This window comes from Pan paniscus, chromosome 6 (assembly GCF_029289425.2).
Source record: "Pan paniscus chromosome 6, NHGRI_mPanPan1-v2.0_pri, whole genome shotgun sequence".
Taxonomy (NCBI): Eukaryota; Metazoa; Chordata; class Mammalia; order Primates; family Hominidae; genus Pan; species Pan paniscus.
The window spans coordinates 113,136,358-113,164,333 of NC_073255.2; the positions used below are offsets into that span (position 1 = coordinate 113,136,358).

Here is a 27,976-nt window from a genome sequence, read left to right on the forward strand (position 1 = left end):
CACCTTCAACTAAAACAAGCCTTGACTGGGTAAACCTGTATCAATTGTCAAAGCATATCTGTCAATCAAGAGCAAAGTGCACATTTTTCATGGAAATGAAACTAAGTTTTAACTGTGGTAAAGTGTAAATTGGCAGCTAGAAATTACATTTGAAAGCACAATTATGGAACTGGGCATAAAGTTAAAAGAGCAAAGCCTGCACTCGAAGCTTCCTCACCCATCATTTTGTTCCCCTGTCGCTGCTTCACCATCAAAGTGATATCAGAATATCTCTCAGCCAGGAAAACCTCTGTGACAAATCCATTAAGTAGTCAGTCTCACATAGCGAGGGGCAAGCTAAGGAAGAATCAGGACCATCATAGAGTATGGGGTTATTTTAAACAATATTCTTTCTAAAGCCTTAAAAATTCAGAAGACTTGGATATAACAAGTGAGGGCTATTAATTTCATTCATTCTCACACACGCAAACTATAATTTATATGTGACTAAACCTATGTCAGTGCGAAAATTTAGATCTGGGAATCACAGTATACATGAATTAAGCTGTTTTCCTCTTTTTTTCACAATGTATGTTATGAAATTTCTAACCAAGCCATGTCCCTTTTTGAGTGATCTTGAGTATGTGCTGTGTCAAATTGGATAGGCTTTTGTTTCTTCAGTGGAATTTGCTTATCTATCAAGAACAAGAAAGAACAGAATGTGGTCATTTTATTGAAGATGGTAGGGAGCCTAACTACTCAGGAAATTCTTTCTTTCTAAATAATGAAGTATGTTGGGGGTGTTCCCTAAGCATCACACTCATTGATAATTTCAAGACAGTCTTTCAGAGAACCCAGCATCCTGGGCTGTGAGCAGCATCTCAGAAAAATTGAGCCCATGTAGGGCACGGGATATTATGTCACTGGAATCATGAGTAACTCCAATCTTGCTGTGAAGAAAGTGGTTTTTTGACCCAAACAAAATGTTCCTGTTTATTACTTCAAGTCAGTGATTCTTAAACTGTTGGTGGTTCTCAATTTATTGGCAAAACATTTTCCCGGAAATGCCAGACTATCATCATAACAAGTGCCTTAGAAAAACTTCGTTTCTGGCTGGGTGTGGTGGCTCGCACCTGTAATCCCAGCACTTTGGAAGGCCAAGGCGGGTGGATCACCTGAGGTCAGGTGTTCGAGACCAGGCTGGCCAACATGGTGAAACCCCGTCTCTACTAAAAATACAAAAATTAGCCGGGCATGGTGGTGTGTGCCTGTAGTCCCAGGTATCCGGGAGGCTGAGGCACAAGAATCTCTTGAACCTCGGAGGTAGAAGTTGCAGTGAGCCAAGATCGCACCACTGCACTCCAGCCTGGGCAACAGAGTGAGATTCGGTCTCAAAAACAAAACAAAAACAAGAAAAAAATTTATTTCTAAAGTCACTGCCTTAACACCCTGAAGAAGTAATTCATCATGAAGGTTATACCTTCAAATCAGAAAAACAAATAAATGAAAATGTGTAACCTTTATATATCAGCTTCTATAACAAAATGATAAAGTCATGTTTTCTTCCTAGTCGTGTCTCAGTAGATAGATAGCCAAAGGGGTTGTTGATCTTTTCTATTTGTTTGTTTACCTTTCTGTTAGTTATTTTTTTTCATTTCAGCCTCCACAACAAGTTTAAATATTAAACAAAAACCCACCAGCACTACCACCACCTCAACAACAGTGTAGTCTTTGGGGCCACTTTTAGCTTCGCCCACGTCAATTATGGGATTCATTCTGTATCCAATCATCGAAGTGAACAAACTTCCTTTAACCAAGTCAAAGACACTCAAATGTACAATTTGTGCCAAGATCATAGAGACTCATAATTTTCAGGTGTGGCAACACTCCCAAGAATTTTAAGATTTTCTTCTGTGTCATTGCAACAGGAGAATTGAAAAAGCAAGAGTACAAGGGGAGTTGGAATAATTCAGGTTAATATTTACTGAGAAAGTCATATATCGAAGGGAAAATGGGAGTAAGTCTGACTGCCATAGTCAGACTTACTATGTGCATGGACTAGAGGGGAACTTCATAATGCATATGTTTTCTGGCCTGTGAACTGGAGTCCCTGGGTGAGTACTGGAGTTCTAAAGACACGTGAGCTAACCCTGCTCCCCTGTGTCTTTTGAACAAGACATGGCAAGGCAGCGATACACACGTGCTTTCAGGCAACACATGTTTTAGGGTAAGTACTTTTGGGGTCACACACTGTTATTTAATATCTGACAATTGACATAACTGATTTATCCATTTTAGTGAGAAGGATTTTTATGGTAAATGAGGTTTTCAAGTATTCCAAGACTGATTTGATAGTGTATTCTCAAAAAAAAGCCCTACACATCATATCACTCCCAGTTAAACAGCGCTTTGATGCTTCATGATGTCCACATTTAGGGTCAGCATTCATTGTTCAGCTAAGAACACTGGGTCCTCGGAATATGGCAAGCGGTTGAAATAATGGCCTCAGTTTCTATGGCATGGGTGCAAATCGGTCTGTTTGTTAGAGCTCACAGTAAAGAGCTTTGTGAAACACTGTGCCAATCAGCAGTTTCCCTTTGTACACAGAGGCAACTGTACTGCCTTGCAACACTGTGCCATTTTCTGCATAAACCTGTGTCACTTTAGGTTCTGTTAGAATGTTCTGGATTCGAAGCACCTGTGGAAGAAATAACATTGGGTTAATATTTTTGTTAAGTCACTTAAAACAACCTTATGCATAATAGGGTCATCCTCCATAAGAAGCCATATAATCTTATACAATGAGATAAATCCTATTTTGTTCCAAAATTACACTTAACACACCTGTTTCTTCATTTGGGAACAGGTGGGTACTGATCTCAAGTGATCTTTAGCAGAGGTGGAGAGTATCTAGACCTACAGGGATGAGGCAGGAAATGCAAATGAGCAGCGCATCCTGGATGTGGGACATTAGGGAGCAGTGGGGATTTCAGTAAATGTGGAGGGAGGAAGCTGTTAGTATGATGGTTAATACTGAGAGTCAACTTGATTGGATTGAAGGATGCAAAGCATTGATCCTGGGTGTCTGTGAGCATGTTGCCAAAGGAGATTAACATTTGAGTCAGTGGGCTGCGAAAGGCAGACCCACCCTTAATCTGGGTAGGCACAATCTAATCAGCTGCCAGCGAATATAAAGCAGGCAGAAAAACATGAAGAGGAGAGACTGGCCTACCCTCCCAGCCTACATCTTTCTCCCGTGCTGATGCTTCCTGCCCTCAAACATCAGACTCCAAATTCTTCAGTTTTGAGACTCAGACTGGCTCTCCTTGCTCCTCAGGCTTGCAGACAGCCTACTGTGGGATCTTGTGATCAGGTAAGTTAATACTTAATAAACTCCCTTTACATATATATATATCTATCCTATTAGTTCTGTCCCTCTAGGGAACCTTGACTAATACACTCAGCAATAGCCAAACTGTTGCCATGCAGTAATTAAGGTCCGTTTTCATGTATTTTCAGGTAAGCCAGGGAACTGGATGTTTACACTTAATTCCTGGTTTTTAAAATGCAGACAAGAAAAAAAATGTGGCCCTCAAAAAACCATATCTCTGTACCATACTCATGTGTTCTGAACTTAACCTCCTGTCTCTAAATGTATAAGATTTTGTAAGTTCAGTTTCCTTCACTTAATTGAGGAGAAATGTGATTGTATCAATAATAACAGTGCAGTATCATGTTAAGCCAACCATATGAAATACCCAATATTTGATCATTCTGACTGTAAAAAATAGCAATAGCGTGTGATTCAACTTAGTATGAAAAGCACTACACTGAAGTGGGAGACCTGGGTCATGTCTTGGATCTTCCACTCACATTTGTTTCTCATCTGTAGAATGAAATGGGTGGGACTAGATTATCTCTAAATTCCCCTTCAGCTCTAACTTTCTGTTATTAAGCCTTTATGATAATATATAATGACTTGAAGAAAGGATATCTACATCACAAATGTGGCAGACTGTGAAGGCCACTGCGTGGATATAAAAGGGTCTGTGGGAACGTTCAAAATGACCTCTTAAAAACAGCTGGCACCAAAGACAGATGTCTTAGGAAATTGCCATAGCATTAACATGTAGTAGTTACAGGGAAATAGTTGATGGTACACCTTGGCTTAGCTAAGCTTCTTGTTAATAAAACTAAATCACTCGTCTAGGGGCAGTGCATTGGATAAGGAATTGTTACTACTTTTTGCTATTCCTTTGCAGATCAATCATTAGAAATGAAGTATTTTTTCCAGAACAACAAACCAAGTCCATGCTATAGCAAATGACCCAAGATTACTAAATGAGCTAACAAGCAAGAACAAATTAGAATCTAACATTCTGCTCAGTTCTGAGCACTGAACACTCCACAGCATACATTTCTTCAATTCTATTAAACATACCATTCAGCAACCCTAATAGCTAAAAACTAGCAAAAGGCACAAAGGGTTGCCATTAAACATGATCACAGTTGTCCTGCAAACCTAGAGATAAAAGGTAAGAGAGCCATAATGTAAATGGAAATACACATTTGTTTCTTTTTTTTTTTTTAACCCAAGAGATATGGGCTTTAACACTATTTTTTTTCCTGTTGGGCAGGTGAAATGGACTCTTAAAACTGAGCTTTAACAATACACAGCAGTAGACAAATATGTCAAAATGATATCATATATATGATGTAAATAATAAGTATCCTTAGTAGATACTGAAAACTCAGTAAATGTGCAAATACCTATATTGAAGTAGGTTGCAAATTCTTACTTGTACCCAAAATAGTTCACTGAATAAAGACCGTGGACAAAAAATGGGACCTTTGAGTACTGTAACTAAGGTGGAAGATGAGATCTTCTAAGCCAGAATAATTCCAGCTATTTATCTTGCCACCTGCAGGAAGATCTAGAGAGGCTCGCCAGTGTGGTCCAGGACTGGTCCATTGCATGGACCTGTGCGTATACCGCCACACAGGAAGGGGGAGTTGAATAGGAAGGCAGGTAATGAATGATTAAACCATAGCAGTATGGCATCATTATGTTCTTTGAGGATCCCTTAACCAGAGGCCAAGTTCCTGTCAGGCAACCCTCTCCACCCACCACCGTCTACCTGTTCTGGCTTCTGGTATTCATTTCCTCCCTCCCTTGCTAGCCCTGGGGTACTGCATTATAACTCTGTTGATTACCCTACACTGTGTCCACACATTTTGTGTATAGTCCGTTGATTAAACTCCCCTCAAATTATCCAATTTAAGTGTGCCATGTGTTTCTTGCCTAGACTCTGACTAAAGCACCTCCAAAAGCCTTCATTTCTGATCATTTGGATCATCTATCCATGTCCCCCCTTTTATTTGCACATAGAATTGAGAATTGGCTGGGCACGGTGGCTCACGCCTGTAATCCCAGCACTTTGGGAGGCCGAGGCGGGTGGATCACAAGGTCAGCAGATCGAGACCATCCTGGCCAACAGGATGAAACCCTGTCTCTACTAAAAAAAAAAAAAATACAAAAAATTAGCCAGGCATGGTGGCATGCGCCTGTGGTCCCAACTACTTGGGAGGCTGAGGCAGGAGAATGGTGTGAACCCGGGAGGTGGAACTTGCAGTGAGCCAAGATTGCGCCACTGCACTCCAGCCTGGGCGACAGAGCGATACTCTGTCACAAAAAAAAAAAAAAAAAAAAAAAACAAGAATTGAGAATTATGTTGTCAACTGAAAAAACAGTAGCTGGGAATAAAGTCACTTATCTGGTTCATTTTTAAAACTTACCTCTGATGCAGGAGGATTCTCTGAGTCATAGAAGAAGATTTTCATGCCATTGGGATGGCATCCGACCCAAAGGTCTCCTGTCTCAGGATCCACAGATATGTTATCCACGAGGGTATTAAAGTCAAGGGACTTAAAAGATTAAAAACAAGAAAAGAACAAGACATAAAGTAAAACACAATTGGGATGGAGCAAAATATATCAGAGAAAAGTTGCCTCTTGTCCTTGGTCACCACGCTGCTGCTTCCAAGGATACAATTCTGCCCCATTTCAATAAGACTCACAAAATTTCTCTGACCTTTCATCTATGCTAGTATTTTGTCAGTTTCCAGGGCAGAATTGGGTAGGGTGAAGATACAGAAAGCCAAGAAAGACTGTTAAAAGTTAGACAAAATCATTGGTACCAACATCTGTGCATGAACCTAAAACTGAAAAAAAAGAGAAGTTTTCGGTGCATCATAAAACAGCTCCTTCTAAAATGGCATGTGCTAATGATATTTTTATAAGCATTCAGAAAACAACCAGGAAATGTAGATTCTTTCTCAGAAGAATATCAATGAAATGTGGACTCTTTAATGGCTAATCATAGGCTGTGCAGCCAGAGAAGAAATGATCACCTAGGGTCTGATTTTTGCCTTGTAGTTGAGGAAAAGTTTGTTCTTTAGTTTCCTGATGTTATTCAACTCCCTGTTCTTCTGCTGTTTATTCTCTAAATATAAGTTGCAAGCATTTGATGACTGCACAGATTGCTGTCGAGGCTTTGTACAAGGATCATAAATAATACCAATGATTCTTAATTCCACCATTCATCATCTTGGCTGCCTTCTACTGGGGAGAAATCCCATCTATTTGTTTACCTCTAATTCTCAGTTGGAGAAATAATATCTACCATGTACCTCAGAGGCCAGCATACCTCAGTGCCCAGAGAACCTGTAAATAACTGTTCATGACTCATTGCAAAAGCCAGGGCATGAGCAGACAGCTGCAGAAAACCAACGTTTCCCTGTGCCTCCTACTCAAAATGAGAGCTGTTCCTCACATGCCCAACGAGGGATTAGAGGGCTCAAGCATCATGGCAGAGCCTCAATCTCACCACCATGCAGAGCCATCAGTCTTTCTTACCCCAGAGACAGGCAAGACAGGCGGCTCCATGCTTTCTCCATCCCTAAACCCCTGTCCATCCCAGTGTCAGCACACCACTCTGATACCATAATGTCTTTAAATGAGGAAAATGTTTGTTTCAGGGCTTTGCTCTTATCTTTGGAAGCAGTACAGCCAATTGGTGAATTCCATGGCAGATGAAACCTGAGATGAGAGTGGGAGTGGGAGAAGGACACAGAAACCTGGGGTCCCATTCATTCAAGACACAATTACTGAGCTCCTACATGAGCTCTGCAAGGAACGCAACACCTGAAGAGCACCAGGTACCCAGCAGACACAGCTCATGCCATGGAAGTGCTGACAGTCTAGCAGGGAGCCTGTTCTGAGTCCAGCAATGAACTCTTTGCCTTGCAAATAAATAATTCCTCTCCATGCTAACTCATGCAAGACCCCTGCGTATCACATCTCACACTCCCACAAAGGCAACTCGAAAAATTCGCATTCCTTGGTCAAGAAAACATAATAAATTATTCTTTTTGGGAAAAACAGAGTATTCTCTGTTAACAAATATTCCAGGTTTTTGCGCATTGAGGTTCATTGAAGTGTGACTAATTCATTGACTAAGTCCTGGAATCTTTTTTTGGAGAGAGGAGAGAATTATTTCTATCGTGGTAAAATATATAAAAATTTGACATTTTAACCATTTTTAAGTGTAAAACTCAGTGGCATTAAGTATATTCACAATGTTGTACAACCATCATCACCATCCCTCTCCAGAACTTTTAATCAGCCCCAAATAGAAATCCTGTACCCATTAAACAATAGCTCCCTATTCTTCTCTCCCCCAAGTTCCTAGCAATCACCATTCTATTCTATTTTCTGTCTCCATGAATTTGCCTGTTCTAGGTACTTCCTATTAGTAAATCGTACAATATTTATCCTTTTGTAGCTGGCTTATGTCATTTAGCATCATGTTTTTCAAGGCTTATCCATGTTGTAGCAGGTATCAGAACTTCATTCCTTTTTTTTTTTTTTTTTTTTAGATGGTGTTTTGCTCTTGTTGCCCAGGCTGGAGTACAATGGTGTGATCTCAGCTCACTGCAACCTCCGCCTCCCAGGTTCAAGTGATTCTCCTGCCTCAGTCTCCCAGGTAGCTGGGATTACAGGCATGTGCCACCATGTCTGGCTAATTTTTTGTACCTTTAGTAGAGACGGGGTTTCACCATGTTGGCCAGGCTGGTCTTGAACTCTTGACCTCGTGATCCACCCACCTCAGCCTCCCACAGTGCTGGGATTACAGGTGTGAGCCACCGCACCCGGCCAAGAACTTCATTCCTTTTTAAGGCTGAATAATATCCGATTGGACATAAACCCATCCACACCTCATCACAAATTTAAGAATAGCCTCAGCTAGTTTATCAAATTACTTGGCACTCTCGGGCATTAATTAACTGATATTAATTAATACGGTCTTTCAAAAGAAAGAATAATGTGACAATTGATGGAGAACCTTTTTGGGGTTTTCATGATGGGAGACAGGCCTGGTCTGTTGCTGAAACTGGCCTTGCCCTCAGTCTCGCCCTGGTGAGAGCAGAGCCTTGACATTCTGTGGTGAATGTCTGTTACATTGGGTTCTATTCTCATAAAATTCTTTAACTTTTGTTTTACAGAAATACCTGTTGTTAAAACCGCAGCTTGTTTTTTATTCCCTTAGCCAGTATGAGCGTGTGAAATTCCATTTTACTTGAGCTAATACCAAACTAGCCCTGCCAGTGATTTTTAATGTCAAACACGATGTTACATTTGATGTTGCTTTAAGGTAATTTTCTCTGAGTGAGGCCCCTCATGACAGTCTCTCAGATGTGCTGACAGGAACAGTCATACAATTGGCGCTGACAGTGCTTCCTGCAGTGGGCGTTTATGGCAGGAAAGCAACGTCTTGCTGTTTTTCAGAGGTAGAGGGCTGCTTTCTTAGGGCTCTAGTTTGCTCTTGGTCTCTTTTTCCTCTCCTTTGTGTTTTCACCCCTTTTGACTCCAACCTTCAGATGACCAGAATTGGTGGGGGCAGGAGGTGAATCCCTGAAGCATGCCCAGCCCCACCACAGTAATTTAACAAGTATTTGTTAAGTGCCAACTAGGCAATGCGAATTGTACCAGAAGCAAATAGAAAAACAGCCTGTCCTTGTGGAGCTTACACCCTAGTTGGGGAATCAGGTAATAAAGGGTATGAATAAAATATATAGTATATTAGCAATACGTGCTGAATGGAAAAATAAAGCAGGAAAGGCGAGGGAAAATACGTAGCGGGAGGGAGCAGTTCCAGGTTTTGAAGACCGAGGTGACGTTTTAGTAAAAATGAAAGGAGATGAAGGAGGGGGTCATGGAGATCTGGAGGAAGGTTTCTCCTCCTAGCAGAGGGAATGGTGCCCCGTTCTGAGACAGTGGCAGGAGACGTGGGGCAGGGACACAATGGTTGGAGGTAAAGGCAGAGAGGTGAGGGGCAGCCAGGTCACCTAGCAGCCATCGTGAGCGCGTGGACTTCATAAACATTGTGGAGAGCAGCCCTGCATAAAGTACAATTTGAGGCTATTTCTTGGCTGTTCCATCAACGTAGAGGAAAAAAGAGAAAGTAAAGGGAGGAGAGGGAAGGAAGGTGGAGGAGAGGGAGATCAGAAGAAAGGCAGGAAGGGAGGGATGGAAGGAGGATCTGGGAACACAATGCCAAGCTTAAAATTTGCTAGAACAGAAAGAATGCAAGGTTCACGGGTGAGAGGTGGGGTTTGCTGTTTGCCACTCTGCAGTTGAGTAAAAATGAACAACAAACACATAACCAAGCTAATGACTCTTAATAAAGGAGTGAAAAATTGGTTCTCACCCACTCCAATTAAGCAGTCCTTTTTTCTTCACATTTAATTTCACAAATCAATTAGAATCTAATTATCACTCTGCAGACTTACAGTGTTAATACGTCTTACCTTCAATGGAGTTAAAGTCCAATTAGCATGCTTTTCATACACATGAATCTTATGAGCCAGCAACTCAGCTATATAGACATACCTTCAAAGAAGAAAGAGCTACATCAAAGTACTAGAAGTAACACAACTTGAGAGATTAAGATGAAGTTGTAATAACTATTCATAGGGAAGAACTTTGCTTAAGGAATGGAAAATGGAACCCATCTCAAACACACTAAATTCTGAAAGAACTCAGTGAGTTTACAGTGACAGAGGGGTTTAATCTCTGAAAAGTTGTTTCTGAAGGAGGGGACAGAGTTGTCCTTATCAGTATGGAAGGAACTTAGCCCTAACACTAACTTTTAGTATCTGGGAGTAAAATGCATTACAGTGTTTCTGTTTTGGTTTGACAATTTAGTGTCAAGCCCCAGGTTCTGCATTTCAGAGGGTAGTGAGTTCTCTCTCGGGAAAGTTGCAGGAAAGCCCTTGGACAACAGCCCCTTGTTTTAATCCAGAGAAAATATGAGAGAAGAAAAGCTGCTTGGCTTGGATTGAGAGAAGTCTTCCTCCTCTTCTGCCCTGAGTGTGGTCCTGACCCTGTGGCTTTAGTCATACCCCACAAAGATCTGGGGTTAGTCTAAGCACTGTGCATCCCCCCAACAAAAAAAAGAAATTACTGCTCAATTATCTTCTATTTTTTGAAAACTGGTCTATGATATGAATAATTAAAAGCTGTCCCTGTCCCTGTTGCTCTCGCTTGCTTGCTTTATTTCTTTTTCTTTTATTTATTTATTTATTTTTTTTTTTTTTTTTTTTTTTAAACAGAGTCTTGCTCTGTCACCCACGCTGGAGTGCAGTGGTGCAATCTCAGCTCACTGCAACCTCCACCTCCCAGGTTCAAGCAATTCTCCTGCCTGGCCTCCCTGGTAGCTGGGATTACAGGAGTGCGCCACCATGCCTGGCTAATTTTTGTATTTTTAGTAGAGATGGGGTTTCGCCATGATGGCCAGGCTGGTCTATGACCTCAGGTGATCCACCCACCTTGGCCTCCCGAAGTGCTAGGATTACAGGCATGAACCACCACACCTGGCCCCTGTTGCTTTCTCTAAGCATATGTTACTGACTCTAAAATCCTTGATGATGACACAAGATGAGAAAGGGCATATATATGGATGGATATAGATATTTCATGTATATACCAATGCTACCCAAAATGCAGTCTCCAGACCAATGTTGGTTGCAAATTGTTTGTTATAGCTCACCATGAGATAACATTATAAATCAAATACATCACTAAGCACACTGCTTAGTTAAACTGACTTGTTTTTCACAGTAATACTTTCTTGATGAAGGAAGTATTGCCTTGATTTACATTTTGGTACAAATTCCTCATCTTGTCATAAACCTGCACTACTGACGTATCTATACCTGCATACTATTCAACTCATTATACACTCACATCTTTACTCAAAACAAAGCTATTCAGACATATCAAATCTTCATCACAGTTCCCCCTCTTAAAATGTACTTTCTTTCCAAAAAGGAAATAAAACCAGTATGCCTTCACAATGAAATTTTTGATTTGATAAATTTCACCCCCTGAAAAATTAAGACATTTTACATTTTTCCTAATTTTATCTCACTAGGGTAACATGTTAAAATGTATCATATTACTTAAAAAAAGAATATATTCCAAGATATCTCCTGAGAATCTGAGTAAATCCACTACATTTCAGAGAGTTCACATACTTGCCATCAGGTGAAATGTTGATTCCATTAGCAAAATCAAATCCTTCTGCCACCACTCGAACTTCACTTGGACTATAGTAGACAACATACGACCACGCTAAACCCAAATATATCTCCCAGGATCGTAAGTAGGGGTCAAGAAAATAGTGATCATTTGTGCCATAAAAGTGCTCAGGTCCCACAGCAACAATATCATTCAAACTGCAATTAAAACATACACACATAATATATAAGGTGAAGGTATTGAACATTACAGGATTATTAACTGGCATTCCTCACTGTCTATTCCTAAAATCAAGATATAGGATGGAGCCTTCGTGCTAGCTATAATGGAACACAATTAATATGAAATTAGTCCTGCCGATACAATCCTTAAAGACAATCATTGGTCTAAGAAATCTGAGGAGGTGATTATAGCACTGTAACATAAAAATCCTATTATATGTATCTTAAAATAGTGTTACGTCGTGTGTGTGTGTGTGTGTGTGTGTATCTGTGTGTGTCTGTGTGTAAATACACTAAATTCAGTAGAAATTAAATTAGGCCAGAAATCATTGTCAGGGCAAAAATGTGCTCACATATCTGGGCTCACATAGAACTAACTCCCATAAGAAATTGAAAAAATGCTAAACCAGCAGCCTGGATACTTGCATTTTAGTTTAAGCTCTGCTACTATTAGCTGCGTGATCTAAGAAAAATCAATCTTTTCACATGTCAGGACCTCAGTTTTCTTATCTGTGAAAGCAGGATGATAGACTGGTTGATCTTCCAGCCTTAAGATTTCGTGATTCTAAACTGAATGAAATGTCCATGAACAAGAATGCTCAGAAATATAATGCTATGGCTTTTTTTTTTCCTTTCTGATTAGGATTCTCTGTTACTGAAAATGTAAGATATATGAGTCTATTTTTCTGCTTTAATGGGTACAATAGGGAACACATAAGTGAGTCATTCTTTGCTGATTGAGGTGATGGAAGTTCCCCAGGGCATGATCTGGGAGAAAATTATCTCTGCTCTATTGCAGAGGCGTCATGGCCAGCGCATCAGCTCTGACGCAGCTCTGAGCTCTCAGGCAAGTTAGACAGGCATGCAGAGCCTCAGTTTTCTCATCTGTAAAGAGAGGTTAAATGATATTCTCAAAATCATACAGCTCATTAGTAGAAAACTAAGGGTCAGGATCTTAATTTGTGGAGTTGCAGTGGGAATTACAATGAGACAATGCCTGTTGTGTGCTTTGCAGGGAGCATGACATTCAATAAACCCTCAATCAATGCTAGCCACTATTACAACATGAAAAAAAAAAAAGGTCTCAGAATTTAGGATTAGTCTGGATGGGCTCCAGACATAAATCTACAATCTGATTTTACTCTCTCTTTTTTAAAAGTAAATTTCTTAAATTAGTATGCTGGACTATCATTTGTCTGTTTTTCACAGAAAGGGGCAGAGTGGAATGGTTTAGAGCAATAGCTTTTTATTGCTGAAAATTTACTACCCCCAGGTGTAGTAAAATAAGTAAATAAATAACAAATTTTTAAAGGGTAATAGAGTAATAGCTTTGAAATCTGATGGACTTCATTTGCATCCTGACACTGCTTGCTATCCTTATAATGTGGGGCCACAGCATTGTCACTAAATTTTGAGCCACTATTCTGAACCTCTGTTTTCTCTGTATACCTTGAAAGGCTAGAGTAAGAATAAAATGAAATAATGAATGCAAAGGCCTTCACACCATGCCTGGCATACAGTAAATGACCAATAATAACAGTTGTGATATATGAATAATAACAGGTTTAAATTATAATAGATTTAGTTATTGGAATATTAATGTTATAAAAAAACATAAAATACAAAGAAGAAAATACACACAGCTAATCCTTGGATTGAGAGAGCAGAACTCTAGTTAATTACGGCACCGTGGTTATTTTCAGTCTCCAATGCTGCCTAAGACCAATATTTTTGCAACTGGCTCAAGAAAAAAATACTCCAATCCGGTAACGTAGACCAATCTGAGATTTCCAAGATTAAATGTTAAAACACATAATTTTTTTCACTATTTTGTAGAGGTTTAAAGCACCAGCTCTGAACTCATGTTACCAGGATTAGAATCACAGCTGCACCATTTACTGATGATGTCATGTGGGGAAACTTAACAATTAGTCCAGGCCTCAACTTTTTAAAAATCCAAAATGGATATAATAATAACACCTAATTCAGAAGGTATTTGTAAAACATCAATAAAATAATCTGTTTGAATTAGTTAGTGTAGCACCTGACTTACAGAGAAAGCTCATTTATTAGTGTTATCATTTGCCCAGCTTCTCCATTCTACATACTGTTCTCTACTTTAAATCTTGGTGTTCCTCACATTCTCCACTCAGTGACCTTATTCTCTCTCCAAAATATATTTGTTAAATAAATGCACGAATAAACTCTTCCACCAAAAGCTGTTCTCTGAACTTTTACTCATCTTGATGGGGCAGAAGATGACCTGAGCTGGGGTTCCTACTTGGCCACTAGTGAGTTGATTGGCCTTCATCCAGTAACTCAATTTCTCTCCAATCTCATTTTCCTCATCCTCAAACCACCAGATAAGAAAGAAGAGGAAGGGGTCCTGGTAACACAGAGTGCACACTACATACCAGGCCCTTAGCTAGGTACCTGCAAAGAGTACAAATCTAGATTTACAAATATGGAGGTAGTCAAATGCTGTACATAAATTATATAAAAATAGGTTGGGATTCTAGAAAATCGTAATCAGTTGGAGGTAAATGTTTCAGAAGATAGTGTCGGATTGTTCTCCTAAATCCATCACTGGCCTTACAAGCCAAATCTTCACAGGGCACGTGAGGAAGTTGACTGAGATTGGAGATTCTTGAGTGTTTTATTTCACCATATGTTACGTGAACAAGGTGCCTAGGGGGAATTGAGTGTTACCACAGATCTGCTATTGCATAAATTTTGTGCAATCAAACAGCAGCGGAGGCAGTATAAGGAGGTCTTAGATGCACTTGATTCAGGGTCTTCTCTTGGGTCTGTGTTTCTAATTCATGGAAACATCTAAGAGTCTACTTTTTAATATAAATAAATAAGCTCATGATGTCAAATTTATCTATGAAGCCGGTTTGGGTTTGAAATACTAAGTCTGGTTCTGAAGAAGAGGATTTTTTTCCTGGTAATAACTTGAATGGAGATCCTGAGGCCAGGAGCCAGCATCCAATCAGCTCGAGAAACAAGAGAGGAAAAGAATGGGCCGTCTCTGAGGGGCTTGAGTCCTCAGAAGGTTCTTCAGAAGAGCATGTGGAGGAGTTTGTGATCATTAGAAATGAGAGTTGAACAGCCATACCTACTCTGGCCAAAAGGAAAAACTAAAAGTGGATTAACTATCCGCTACAGCTAAAGGAAAATAGAAATGTGATATATCTCAGTACTTAGGCAGAAGTTTATGTCTGATGGTTTTTAGATGCAAAAGCGATTTTTCTTCTTCTTGAAATTTAAACAACTCCACTGTGGACTTGGCATCTGGATGGTTCACCACCAGGAGGTACATGGCATTATCTGAGAGGAGATTAAAAACAAAAATGAAACATTAACTAAGCTCTCACTGTCAGCCCTCTCTCCAAAAACCAATTTCAACCCACCTCCAGCTAGTAGTTAGGATGTCAGGCAGATGGAATATTTTCATCCTTTGTAGAGATAAGCATTTGTGATTGCTCCTGTTCCAAACAAAAGTGGCTCAAGGAAGAACCAGTGACAGTCTCTGAAAACTCAAAACTCCACAGGAGAAAAAAAAATTCTCAAGAATGAGTATCACTGACACTAAAACTCCAAAGAATCCTTTAAGTTTTCCAGTTCAAATGGTCTCCACGAAATGCACAGTTGCGATGAAAGGGACAAAACCCATGGGAACTCCCAATATGAGAAGGTGTGATCAGGTGTAATTTACACAGTGTGAGATGATACATTCTATAGAAGAACATCTGAGAAATAGTAGCAAACAAACAGAAGCAGCTTCCTTGGATAAGTGGGACTTTAAGAACACAAAGGTTACCAGTCTAAGCGGTCAAGAATGTGTGATCAGAGTTGGCAAGTAAAAGTTAGATTATGGTCTTTGCCTTAAGAAAGAGTAGGTCTTTTGAAACCTCTGACATGATCAAATTGGCGTTTTTGTTTTGTTTTGTTTTGTTTTTGAGACGGAGTTTCACTCCTGTTGCCCAGGCTGGAGTGCAATGGCGCCATCTCGGCTCACTGCAACCTCCGCCTCCCAGGTTCAAGCGATTCTCCTGCCTCAGCCTCCCAAGTAGCTGGGATTACAGGTGCCCACCACCATGCCTGGCTAATTTTTGTGTTTTTAGTAGAGATGGGGTTTCACCATGTTAAGATGCAAAATTTGGCAGGTTGAATTGAGAAGATTTGAACAGAGAAAGCTGCTAAGATGATTTTCATTACCCCATTCAGCAAACAAGTGTTTAATTTATTTTAGTTGGCATTAAATGCTACAAAGGAAAAATACAACAGGATAAAAGAATAGAGAGTAACGAAGTATTATCTTCATGGGAGTCAGGCATGTTCTCTCTGATGAGGGGATGTTAGAGCAAAAACCTAAGTGAAATAAGAGAACGAATAATGTGGATATCTAGGGAAAGAGCATTCCAGGTTGAGGGGAGAAAGTGTGCAAAGGCCCTGGGGCAGAACTTCCTGGACATATTCACTTAATAGTGAGGTTGTGCTGGGAGTGTGCAAAGGCCCTGGGGCAGAACTTCCTGGACATATTCACTTAATTGTGAGGTTGTGCTGGGAGCAGAGTGAAGGCAAGAGAGAGTGGGAGAGTGAGAGGGCTGAAACCACAGGGAGCCAGAATCAGTCTTGTTAGGACTTAAGATCCAAGCTTTGCTCTGGGGGATTTGAACCAAGGAGTAACATGAGCTGAGGCTACAGCAGTAATCCAGCAATGTGGAGAGAAAGGACTGGACCAAGAGGATGCCACTGGCAATAAAAGGCAGGAAAGGTCATGAGAGGCATTTGACAGGAAGAATCCAAAGGCCCTGAATACAGCTGAGGAAGGAGGGTGTTGGAAATCAAATTCAAGTGAGGATTAAAACCTGAATTCACATTTTGTGCAGTGGATTCTACTTCTAGAAATGTATCCTAAGGATATAGTCTCAGAAAATACATGTGCGAGAAAGTTTATTTTGGCATTGTTTGCAATGAGCATAAAGGTGGGAACAACCTAAATATTTGTTAGCAGATGAGCTATATTACGGTGTTCCCACACAACTGAATCCCGAACTGCCTTGGCAAAGCAACTGCAAATGTGCTATATATAAAGGAGTCCATGATGTAGTGTTTAATGCAGAAGCAATTTATAGAAGGGGTTGTGTAATATTACCTCATTTTTATTTTAAAAAGTATCCACACATCAAACACTATATTTCTTTGTACTTAAAAATATTTTTAAAATAAAACATAATGGTGATGAATGGGTGGATGAGTGGAAAGTCCATTGAAAGGGATATATATGTATATGTATGTGTGTGTGTGTCTGTGTGTCTCACATGGGGAAGAGAAGGAAAGATAAAAGGATGGAAAATCACTTTCAACATTTTGAGTTTAAAGTGTCTATAGGAAAGGAATCCAAATAGAAGTGTCCAGTAAGCACCTGCGGCATTAAAAGTGAAGAGCTAATGAAAAGAAGAATAATAATAATACCCCTATTTGGGGATGTCCTCCTAGAAAGCAGGCAGTGTGACACTGGTTTGAAAGTTCTAAAATAGAGAAAATATAGAGGAAGTAAAAGATCAAACCTCTGGGGTAGTGCTCAGGGAAGTAGCAATGAGTGACAAAACAATGAATTGGGGAGAAAACCTGTAGTAGGATGAGAACTGGAACAGCTAGGTGCACTGCAGTATCAGGGAAGAGCAAGTTTTGTGAATGAGAAAATGGTAAACAGCATAAAAACAGGTGAAGGAGGCTGGGCGCGGTGGCTCACAACTGTAATCCCAGCACTTTGGGAGGCCGAGATGGGAGGATTGCCTGAGCTCAGGAGTTCGAGACCAGCCTGGGCAACATGGTGAAACCCCCGTCTCTACTAAAATACGAAAAATCAGCCAGGCATGGCGGCATGCACCTGTGGTCCCCGCTACTCGGGAGGCTGAGGCAGGAGAATTGCTTGAACCCGGGAGGTGAAGTTTTCAGTGAGCCAAGATTGCGCCACTGCACTCCAGCCTGGGAGAGAGCGAGACTCCATCTCAAAAACAAAACAAAACAAAAAACAAAAGGAGGTGAAGGAAGGAAAGAAGGGAAGAGGGAAGGAAGGAGAGGGAGGAAGGGAAGAGAGGAGATTTGTTAGTAGGAACATCACTGATGATTCTCAAGGTAGCAATTTTAGCCACCCACAGTGGGGAAAGTCCAGAAGAGGAACTGAATGAGGGATCGTCTGATGATGAAATGGAGGTAATGGGTATAAACGTGGTTCTTAACCCTAGCCTGACATTTTTATCAACTGAAAAACTTTTAACAAGTACTGTGATCCAGGCCTCCCTCAGACTAACGGAATTGGAATCTGTCAAGCTGGGGGCTGGGCATCGAGTCTTTTTAAACTCTTCAGGTGCTACCATTGTGCAACTGGGGCTGAAAATTAATACAGAGACAAGGAAGTGACAGCAAATGGAAAGGGAGAAAGGGAGTAAAGACATAAAGGATGACACCAAGTTATGTTGAAAGGGACCAACATGCAGAGGAGCATTTTGAACACAGAACAGAGGAACCAGCGGACAGGAGGCATTGAAGATAATGGGACCGGCAGAAAGCTGACTATGGTGACTTTCTGTCACTGGACCTATAGCTTACAGATGCCTTGGTTTAGAAAAATCTGTTCCTGTAAATGCCCGAGTCTTGAAAATCATTTAAAATGGAAAAGCTATAATGATCAGGGCTGGATATTATTATTATGGTAATTATAGGGATAATGTGAATGTTAGTATTTTACAAAATTAGATGCTTTACAAATCTTAAATATTTTAGCATTCTCAAGTATTTAAGTGGTTTTACTATAAAGTTCAATTAACATAGAGGGTAAGTTTAAAACCCAGAGTAAGAACATTATTCATGACTATGCTTTGTTTGAATGAGAAAAAATAATTCATTTATTGGCATGTTTTTCTGTTTTTGTTTTAAGTTTGGTTTTGGTTTTAATAAATAGTAAATATTGTTACCTTCATCTGTGAATGTGCTAATCCCATGAGGGTTAAATGAAGATACATCAAATTTACTTCCAGTGATCCCCAATTCCAACACTGTTGGATCTTCTTCATTCAGGTCCATCAGAAGTATTTTTCCAGGACTGTTGGGGTTGAAGCTCTTTATTCCAGGATACTTTAATCCCTTATAAACCATGGAGGAGAAAAATCAAGCACAATACCAGTACTTCAAATGCTAATAGAGGTGCTGCATGGCCCATGGGTTCATGTTGACTGCTCCAAACCACAGGGCTAGCCAGATGGCCACATAGGAAGCCTCTTAGTTAGCTTCTGTAATGGGTCCCCAGGAGAAGTCTTCTGGAAGCCACATGCTCCACTAGGCCACCCCACACAAACCCTTTCATCCCCTGCAGCAAAGTCATATGTGCACGACACTACAGCTTCCAGCCCATGAGAAAGATCAAAAATGGAAGAGCAGACCAAAAAGGCAATTAATAATAGTCTTCAATGATATAAGCAAGGAATACAGAGAGAATATTGCTTATGGCTTTTAAACTGTTCCCTGGTAGGTCCTTGGAAGCATCTCAAAGACAGAGGTTTGGTGGGCCAGAGGAACTACTCCTTTCTTAGCCTTCAATCAAAACAATAAAGCTGTTGTTTTATATATTGTGTTCCCATATAAGATTTTGCTTGAAATACACCTTATGTTGCTCAAGAAAGTTTGCAAGACATTGCTTTGCAGGATGACTAGTCTACCATCTTTGTAAGAGAAAACTGGACTAAGTAAATTACAAGGGGTAGCAAAGGTTTTTAAATGGCTGGATGATTGTCTATCGTTTCCTATCAACTCTGTTATGTTATGATCCCTAGGCCAGATGGTGGACTTCTTTTGTTTTGCACTATATCAGCTACCATAGCGATCTATATGCAGGACAGTTTCAGCAAATATGGTGGATTCTGTCTTCAAAGCTTGGGAATTGGGAATTGGGACCTATCAACAATTTTAAATTAAAGGGCTTATTCTGAAATTTGTTTAAAAATGTGAAAGTTGAAATGACCTGTGAAGTAGTATACATTAAATGTATATTTAATTTAGCAAATATTTGAATATGGCAATTTTAAGTGCTTAGGGAATAGACAATTGAGAGGAAAACAATTCTTGAATACACTGAACTCACAAAAAAATTGCTGCAATAGAAGCTAACGTAATATGGTTCAATGTAGACCGAAGAACACAAATATGCATAGAACACGCATGATCATAATTATAGCACAAGTGTAAATGCATACACAATTTGTCTTTTAAACCATGACTGTTCATTTTATTTGAAAGTGGGCATGGGTATACAGAAAGCCTAAGTGAAAGACTTAAACTGCCAGTCCTAGAAAACATTCTAGAACACAGAAAAGTGAAAGAAAACACTCACAGAGCTAATGAAAGCCAGTCCATTAGGCAGTATCTCCAAGTCTTCAGAGCCAGTTTCTGCCAGAAAAGAGAACAGAAAGTACAGGTTGTTTCATATTATTGCACGATGTGGATCCATTTCTTTATCACACCTCACTTGAAACTGGGGCTATACATCACTCTTCTTTAATAGGTTCAGAATAATTCATTCTTTCATTTATTTAAATTGATGAATGCGATTATATGGAAATTAAAAATATATTAATTCATTAACAAGTTTAATTAAAATTTACACTTAGTATATTTGTTTTAAATTGATGGACTAGAGCTTTTTCCTCAAAGACTGAATCCTCTTAAAGTTCATGGAAATTCACAAAACGTACAAAAGCCATGATTATTTGAAAAGAACTTGTTTTCTAAAGATACAAGGTAAATTACAAATATATGTTGATACTTAATACTTCCAAATCAATTAAACCCTTGGAAAGCCATATTGAAGATATAAGCAAATTCCAAATAGTTGAGTTAAAATGGGGATACATTTTAGGTGATCAAGAATATGAATTTTTACTACTAATTATAAACATCGGTTAAATATTACTGTCTTCAAGTTAGTTATACTTTAAGTACATGTAAATTTTTAACATTTCAATTTATCTAGAGAAAAATGAACTATTTGATAGGTATTTCTACACTTAGTGGAAAGTTTGCTTTTCAAAAACCCAGTGATATTTGATATCAATATCATATTTTTCTAGAAAACAATCGCACCATAAGATATCTAGTGAAATTTAGTGGTACTAAGTCATCTGATCTAGCCTCCTGAGCCTTAATCAACTGAGATGAATAATTCTAAAAGAACAAAAAAAAGAAAAAGAAAAAGAAAAAGAAACACCCAAAGCACACAAAAGCATGATCTCAAACCAATTGTCCTCAAATAACAAAGCTGGTTGGTTGGAACCAGCTGGAGAGTTGAGCCCGGGGACTCTCCTTGTTGGTTGCCTCCCAGCTGCTATTCTCCTACCGTTTTATCTTTGCTGACAGGGCCTGCCTCCCACATTGGAGGCTTGATAATTACTTTCCCAGCATCCTTTGCAACTAGGGCACCAGCCTGTCCTCCAGCTCTGACAAATAAGATCTAAGGGGAAATCTGCTGAGAGCTTCTGGAAAAAATTTTCCTGTCCAATATCAAAAGAGAGATGCATAAGGAGAAGCCTTGTGGTAATTGCAAAGTCCTGTCAGAGCCTTTCTTAAAAAAAGTTACCTTTATTCACTGCTTTATCTGGCTCTCCCTCCCCTCTTCTGCCATCTCCTCAGGTTAGATTACCATGGAATCAAACATTATTCTATTTTTCTTTTTTCGTTTCTTTTCTTTTTTTTTTTGCTCTATTGATCAAACAAAAACAACCAACCAAAACTCCCAACACCTTGGCAGTATGTTGGTGAAGTCAAAAGTCAAACAACATGGTATTTATCATTAACTACCACTGACTCTCCTGATTCAAAATTTTATTTTTGGACAGAATTGAACAGGCACATAATCACACAAAGAGCAAAAAAATACCGGAAGTTCAAATGAGACCCTTCTTCCTCTCACATACATACCGATTCCTTTAACTAAATTACAGTTAGGAAGTTCTACGGGTTGTACCTCTCGGAGAGCATTAAGTCGTGTTCTGTGGGGGAGAAAGAAATAAAACACACACAAAATTATTCAGAAATTATAATAAGTTGCAAAGGTAGGCAGCCCACAAAGTTCTCCTTCACTGTACTTTGCCTGAGTTTCAACTCCAGAGTTTTTCCTGCAATTTTTCCAGGCAAGGCCAGGGCAAGACAAGTGGGGAACTCTGGGTACAATATTTAGTTTTTATTTAGCAGAGGTGGATAGGTACACATAAGAGATACATAATATCCTCTCCAGGGCTCTGTGTACTTTGGCAGGAACAGGAGCAATTTCATCAGTGTGTAAGGACTCCTAGGTGGAAAGTCCGGGTAAATGGCAACATGGTTCCAGTTTATTCCATTGATGTTTTAGAGTTGCTGACAGATGGGCAGCCTCCTACTCATCTGCCCAATCTGACTCCGCAGCCTGGACTGGGCATCTGCTTTGTAATGTAGTGCTTGAAAAAATACAGGTACGTTGAAAGGATTTGTAACTTCAGAAAATCATACACAAGGCCTGCATGTAAAAAGGCATTTCACACACACAGGTGCACTCACACACATACACAGGAGCGACTTATTAGATATGAGTGCATAAACACCATAGAAAACATCTGAGTAAAGGACAAAGGAAAAATGAACAGATGTGAGAGGGAAGTGCCAGCCGGCTGCCTGAGCAGAGCGAAGCTACTGATGCTGCATTTGAAAGAAACAGACGACGTTAGCACAACCAAGAGATTTAAACAATAAACTTTTTTTTTTTTTTTTTTAGAGAACTAGTGATACAGTATTGTCATAGCAAGCAGTGACAATTATCCAAATATCCCTAGAAATCTTATTTGGCTTCAGATAGGCTAAGAAATTTACTTGTCCTCCTGATGACTTGAACTCACAGGAGGCGGATGGGCTACTACAGGCGGAATAGACACGCTACATAAAATTCTTACCGACGTGGTACAAAATGATAGGAATTTGGGGGTGATTGATCTTTCATTTATTCATTCAGAAAAAAACGAGTACATTCCTACCATCAGGCCACTGGCTATCATTTTCACTGTCTAAGAAAATCTGACGTAAGAGGCAAGGAGTGCCTCTTAGTAATCTGCTTTGTAAAAGTGCCACAGTTTGTCCCAACGTATAACCAGAGTAAAGAGCCACCAGTCTAGGTACTAGAAATACAGAGATGAATGAATAGATGATGAAGGCTTGGACTGTGAGGAGACTGTGGTTTCCTAATTAATAGATGTGAACTTAGAAAGCAGGCTTCAAAGGAAAGTTGGAATCTGTCCCATAACCTAAGAAAGGGAAAGGTATTTTCAAAATGAAAATCTGACACTATAATTGCAAATATTGACAATAAGGAAATAAAAAGGGAAGTGATAAAGCAGTGGCTTACAAACTTTTCAGACAGAGACTCACAGTAGGAAAAGTATTTTATATGGTGCGAACACCCAGCACATGCACACACATACACATACACATCTGAATCAAGCTTCACAAAACAATACTCATCCTAATCTGTGTCATACATTCATAACTTTTCTGTTCAATTCTGTTTTATTTATTTTAAAATGTTGGTAATTATTTACTAAATTGACTTTGTTACCCACCATTTGAAAAAACTCTGGTCTAGGGAAAGTGTAGTGAATATTTGTAGCATGCCCTCAAGGAACCAAAGGGCAGGTACAAGATGTTAAGGGTGATGGTCATAACCGAGGACAACACAAAGACTGGCATGGAAGGAGAGATTCAAGGACATAAAATCACTGAATGGGCCAAGACTTGTGAAAAACACCAAGGATAGTCAAATTCACTTTTCTTAGACTCAAAACCAATGGGAAGAATACTCACGCTGCCTGACTCACAAGGGTCACTAAACATATGGGTTCACAAAAGATGGAGAAAGGCAGAACTGGTCAGCTCCTATTCTAATTCAGGCTTCTCTCTCATAGAAGATGATCTCTAGCCTGGAAAACGTAGAATAATCACAGTTAAAGGGAGCCCAGGGTGGGCAAGGGGGCATTAAGTCAGCACTTGTTGATTTGGGTTCCAATTTGTGGCCCAAACATGTCATATCTCAACAGGATAATCATTACTACTATAGTTCAGGTACCGTATATGCCCGCTTTTAATCCTCAAACACCTCCGTGAGGCGTTATTTTCCCTAAGTTATAGTTGACCAAGATTAAGTGACTTTCTAAGGCCACAGAGTTATAAAGTGGCTGAGCAGGGATTGGAATTCAAGTATGAACACAAAGCTCATATTTAGCTCTCTGACCAGGCAAAATCTACAGAGAACACTGCTTAAAAGCTGGAAGATGCACCTGAAAATTGACCCACCTGTGTTATTATCATCCAACTCATATTTTTTCTACCTCATTTTCAATTTATTAGGAAATATCTTGTCAAAGGCTTAAGTCCAAATGTTCTGGGCCTAAGAGATAAGGGTCAATGTCTGAGATATATCTCTGATTCACTAGACTCTGAACTCTGCGCAGAAACCATACAGCCTTTGCTGTGAACTTGTCTGAGTCGGCTTTGTGTCACTCTAAAGGAACATCTGAGGCTAAGCAACTGATAAAGAAAAAAGGTTTATTTGGCTTATGATTCTGGATGGTTAGAAAGTTCAGGATTGGGTATCTGCATCTGGTGAGGGGCTCTGGCTGCTTCCACTCATTGCAGAAGATGAAGAGAAGCCAGTACTCACAGAGATCATGGGATGAGAGAGAATGTAAGAGAGGGGAGAGGTACCAGGCTCTTTTCAATCAACCAGCTCTCTCGAAATGAATAGAGTGAGAATTCACTCACTCCCAAGGAGGGCATTAATCTATTCATGAGGGATCCATCTTCATGACCCAAACACCTCCCATTGGGCCCCACCTCCAACATTAGAGATCAAATATGAGGTTTGGAGAGGACGAACATCCAAACCAAGGCAGAAGTATTCGGTGAAAATACATGCTGGCTGCTCGCAGAAAAAAGCAGAGATCTTTGCCTAGGCATTAAGAAATCCGTATCGATTCTCAAACACTTCTTGGGGCCAAATTCACTCTAATCAGTCTATTTTCTGCTACTACACGCGCCTCATTCATTCAAATTGCTTTTCATGGCCTACTATGTGCCAAGCTCCAATAAGGGCTCTCACACATACTTCCTCATTTAATCTTTTTAGCCACCTTTGAGAAAAAGATGAATATTTACCCTGTTTTGTAGGTAAGGAAATGGAGGCACTGAGAGGCTGAGTAAATTGCATGTGGTTGCTTATTTAAGAGGGTAGAGTTGGGATTTGAAATCAGGTGTCATGATACTAAGGACTCTTCCCTGTATTTCTTTCATACCTCTTTTTATTTGCTCACACTTTTCCCTTCACCTAGAATGCTCTTTAGCCCATTACCCACTGGGAAGACCCCTACTCATGATGCTTTGTAGCTTCTCCAGTCTTTTGCATTGGGATTAATAACTCCTTAGTTTACCCTCAGGAACCTTCACATATACATCTGTCAACTTTCTTACCATAGTTGTCATAGTTGTCAGTTTCACAGCTGTCAGTTTTTGTTCTTTTGCTCCCAGTAGACTTTAAAATTGGTGAGTGAATACTGCAACCTATTCATTCCTATAACCTCCAGCAGAAACACAATGTTTGCAAAGAGAAGGTACTCTGCAGATGTCCACTGAAGTGTTTTGTGGAGATACTAGGCAAGTACATCGGACTGAGAAGATGGTGTTGGTTGCATTCATAGGGGAGACTGAAGGGTTGGAGGATTATTTGTCCTTATCTCAGACTTTCAATGAAGTATGATTATAATACATATGCAAGTATCACTCTATATTTTTGAGATCACATATGAGAGCTATAAAAGCTAACGTTTACAAGACATCTGCTATATGCCTGATTTTTATATATATATATACTTAGTTTTATTTATATGTTTTATATAAATATAATATGTGTGTGTGTGTGTATATATATATGCTGTAATATGTATTATTATCCCCTAATTTTCGGGTGGAGAAACTGGCTGGAATTTTTCTGGAATAAAGTGGTAAAATAACTTGAAAGTTGCAGAAATGAGATCTAACCCAGGTCATCAGGAATCCACAACTACTCTCTTCCCACAACTGTGTGTTGCCTACAGTAAGCATGGAATGGCAGAAATGCATCGAGAGGCCCAACGTTAGCTTTGTGGTTTCCTTCTGAGAAGGGAAACTCAGTGGACTCACGTATTGCAATTAGCAATGTAGGGACAAGGAAGTTGCCATACAGATGCTGCAACATTCCATAGCCCAAGTTGGGGTAGGGGAGGGGAGCTGTTTCTACCATCATCCAAGGCATTCCCTGGACTTGTGCGGCACATACAGCCGACTACAAAGGTGGGAGACTCGTGGGTGGGAGACTCGTGGTCTAGGGGAACTCTCTCAGTTCTTTTCTCTGTACTGCTCCCACCTGGGAAACTCAGAAATCTCTTGAGGCATCCTTTGTGTGCTTCCTTAAGTTCCCTCCAGCCCAGGCATATATAGCTTCCTGTGAGCCGCACACACATACACTCCAAGTCTGAAGAAAAAAGGATGCATCTATCCTGGGGATTTGGCTTGCTCCTGATGCAGGCCTCATGATATCATCTCTTGCCTTCTCTCCCTGGGGCAGATTCATGATCTCTAATCCCCCAGGGAGTTTGTTCCATGACGCTGGTTCTGATTCAATAGTGTGGGGTAGGGCTTGAGATTCTGCCTGTGCAGGGAGCCCCTAGGTGATGCTCAGGCATCTGGTCCCCAGACCCAGTTGAGTAGCTAGGTTTTAGGGGTTTCCAACAGTGGGTAAAATTTCCCTTCCTTCCTCTGTCTGGGCCACTCCAGGAGGCTCAGCAACCCATCCTTTATCTATATATTTTTATCTATACCTATAATCTCCTTTGGCAGCCACCAGCACTGTGATTAATAAAAACTCACAAACTGTAATTTTTACATGATTTAAAAGCCAAGAATACCAACTGCTTCTTACTTTTTTTCTGCACTCTGTAACTTAAAACAATTAGAAAAACCTACACAATAAATAGTAAAAACCCATTCTGAATGTAAGCTTCTAATTAGTCCATAAGCTCATACAATTTTTTTATATTTAATTTTTATTAGGTTTTACTTTAAAGTAAATAAGGCATTGTTGACTAAGCCTTAGAGACTAGGATGATCTCTAGACTTTGAACTCCTGTTAAAAGTTATGAAACTTTTGATACATTCTTAAAATATCCCCACCCCCCTTGTATAGCACTTAACCCTTTATTAAATACTTTAAAGGGAAGCAGGGAACTAACATTTATTGAATAGCTACTCTGTCGCAGGCAGTGTGTATTACTATTTCCAGTTTACTGAAGCAGCTAAGGTTAGAGATGTAAAGTGATTTGCCCAAATCCCATACTCATGGGGCAGAGCTAAGCCCCAGGACATCAGATGCTGGCTCCAGGGTTCCCTCTTCCCCACCTGCCCCCACTGAAGCGAACCATCACAGCACACGTTAGCTCCACCTGCTCGGGTCCACACGCAGTTTTGCTGTGGCCCTCAGTAGCCTCAATTTGAGAATCTTCAAGCCTGGAAGGTTTGCCATGGCCAGGCAGTCAAGGCGCAGAAGCGACAGGGGCTCCTTTCTCTAATACACAAAATATCAGGAGAACCCCCAGCCAGGTTAATTTGTTTCTTTCCAGGTTGAGAAGTGAATCTGTAGCCAGGGCACACAAATCTTCATGAAAAATTAATTCGTGTACGCTGACAACCTGGGCACTCACACCCCTGGCAATTGCCTCCTTATCCCATGTCTCAGGCCATGAGCAAGAGTTTGTTTTCAAGTGACACATGACGGCTGGACAAACATTTATGAAACCCCCGCAGAGTGTGCATCTAGCACCTGCTTGTAAATGTTCTGTTAACAGCCTGGACCCAACTTTCTGGGGGCTCGTGGAGCTGGCAGGGAGCGAGGAGGACGAAGGCTGCAGCCCTCACCACAACCCAACTTACTGGTAAGAAGATTGGTGGTTCCTGAAGAGTGCCAGTCCCATCCCCAAGAGGGTGAGCGCAATCAGCTTCGCCATGGTCGGGGATAGACAAAGGGATCGATGGGCGCAGACACCGACGGGCTAGGAGGCTCT

The 27,976-nt window shown here is 40.2% G+C and overlaps 1 protein-coding gene across 1 annotated transcript; it reads right to left on the reverse strand.

Moving 5' to 3' along the window:
* Window positions 1–1,090: 1,090 nt before the first annotated feature.
* Window positions 1,091–27,976, reverse strand: PON1 (paraoxonase 1). The gene is made up of 9 exons (XM_003809707.6): window positions 27,846–27,976; window positions 21,783–21,853; window positions 20,200–20,255; window positions 18,788–18,956; window positions 15,005–15,131; window positions 11,577–11,777; window positions 9,849–9,930; window positions 5,776–5,904; window positions 1,091–2,677 (listed from the first exon to the last, which is right to left on the reverse strand). Exons 1-9 carry the CDS (start codon window positions 27,917–27,919, stop codon window positions 2,522–2,524), a joined length of 1,065 nt encoding a protein of 354 aa, XP_003809755.2. The 5' UTR covers window positions 27,920–27,976; the 3' UTR covers window positions 1,091–2,521.

Bases quoted from the DNA above. Each gene is read 5' to 3' on its own strand.
- PON1 (XM_003809707.6), bottom strand. From the start codon at position 27,919: ATGGCGAAGCTGATTGCGCTCACCCTCTTGGGGATGGGACTGGCACTC. The intron at 18,957-20,199 runs GTGAGTGTTTTC...ATGGTTTATAAG, and splicing joins GACTGGCTTTCATTAGCTCT to GGATTAAAGTATCCTGGAAT. The intron at 2,678-5,775 runs GTAAGTTTTAAA...TTTCTTCCACAG, and splicing joins AGAATCCTCCTGCATCAGAG to GTGCTTCGAATCCAGAACAT.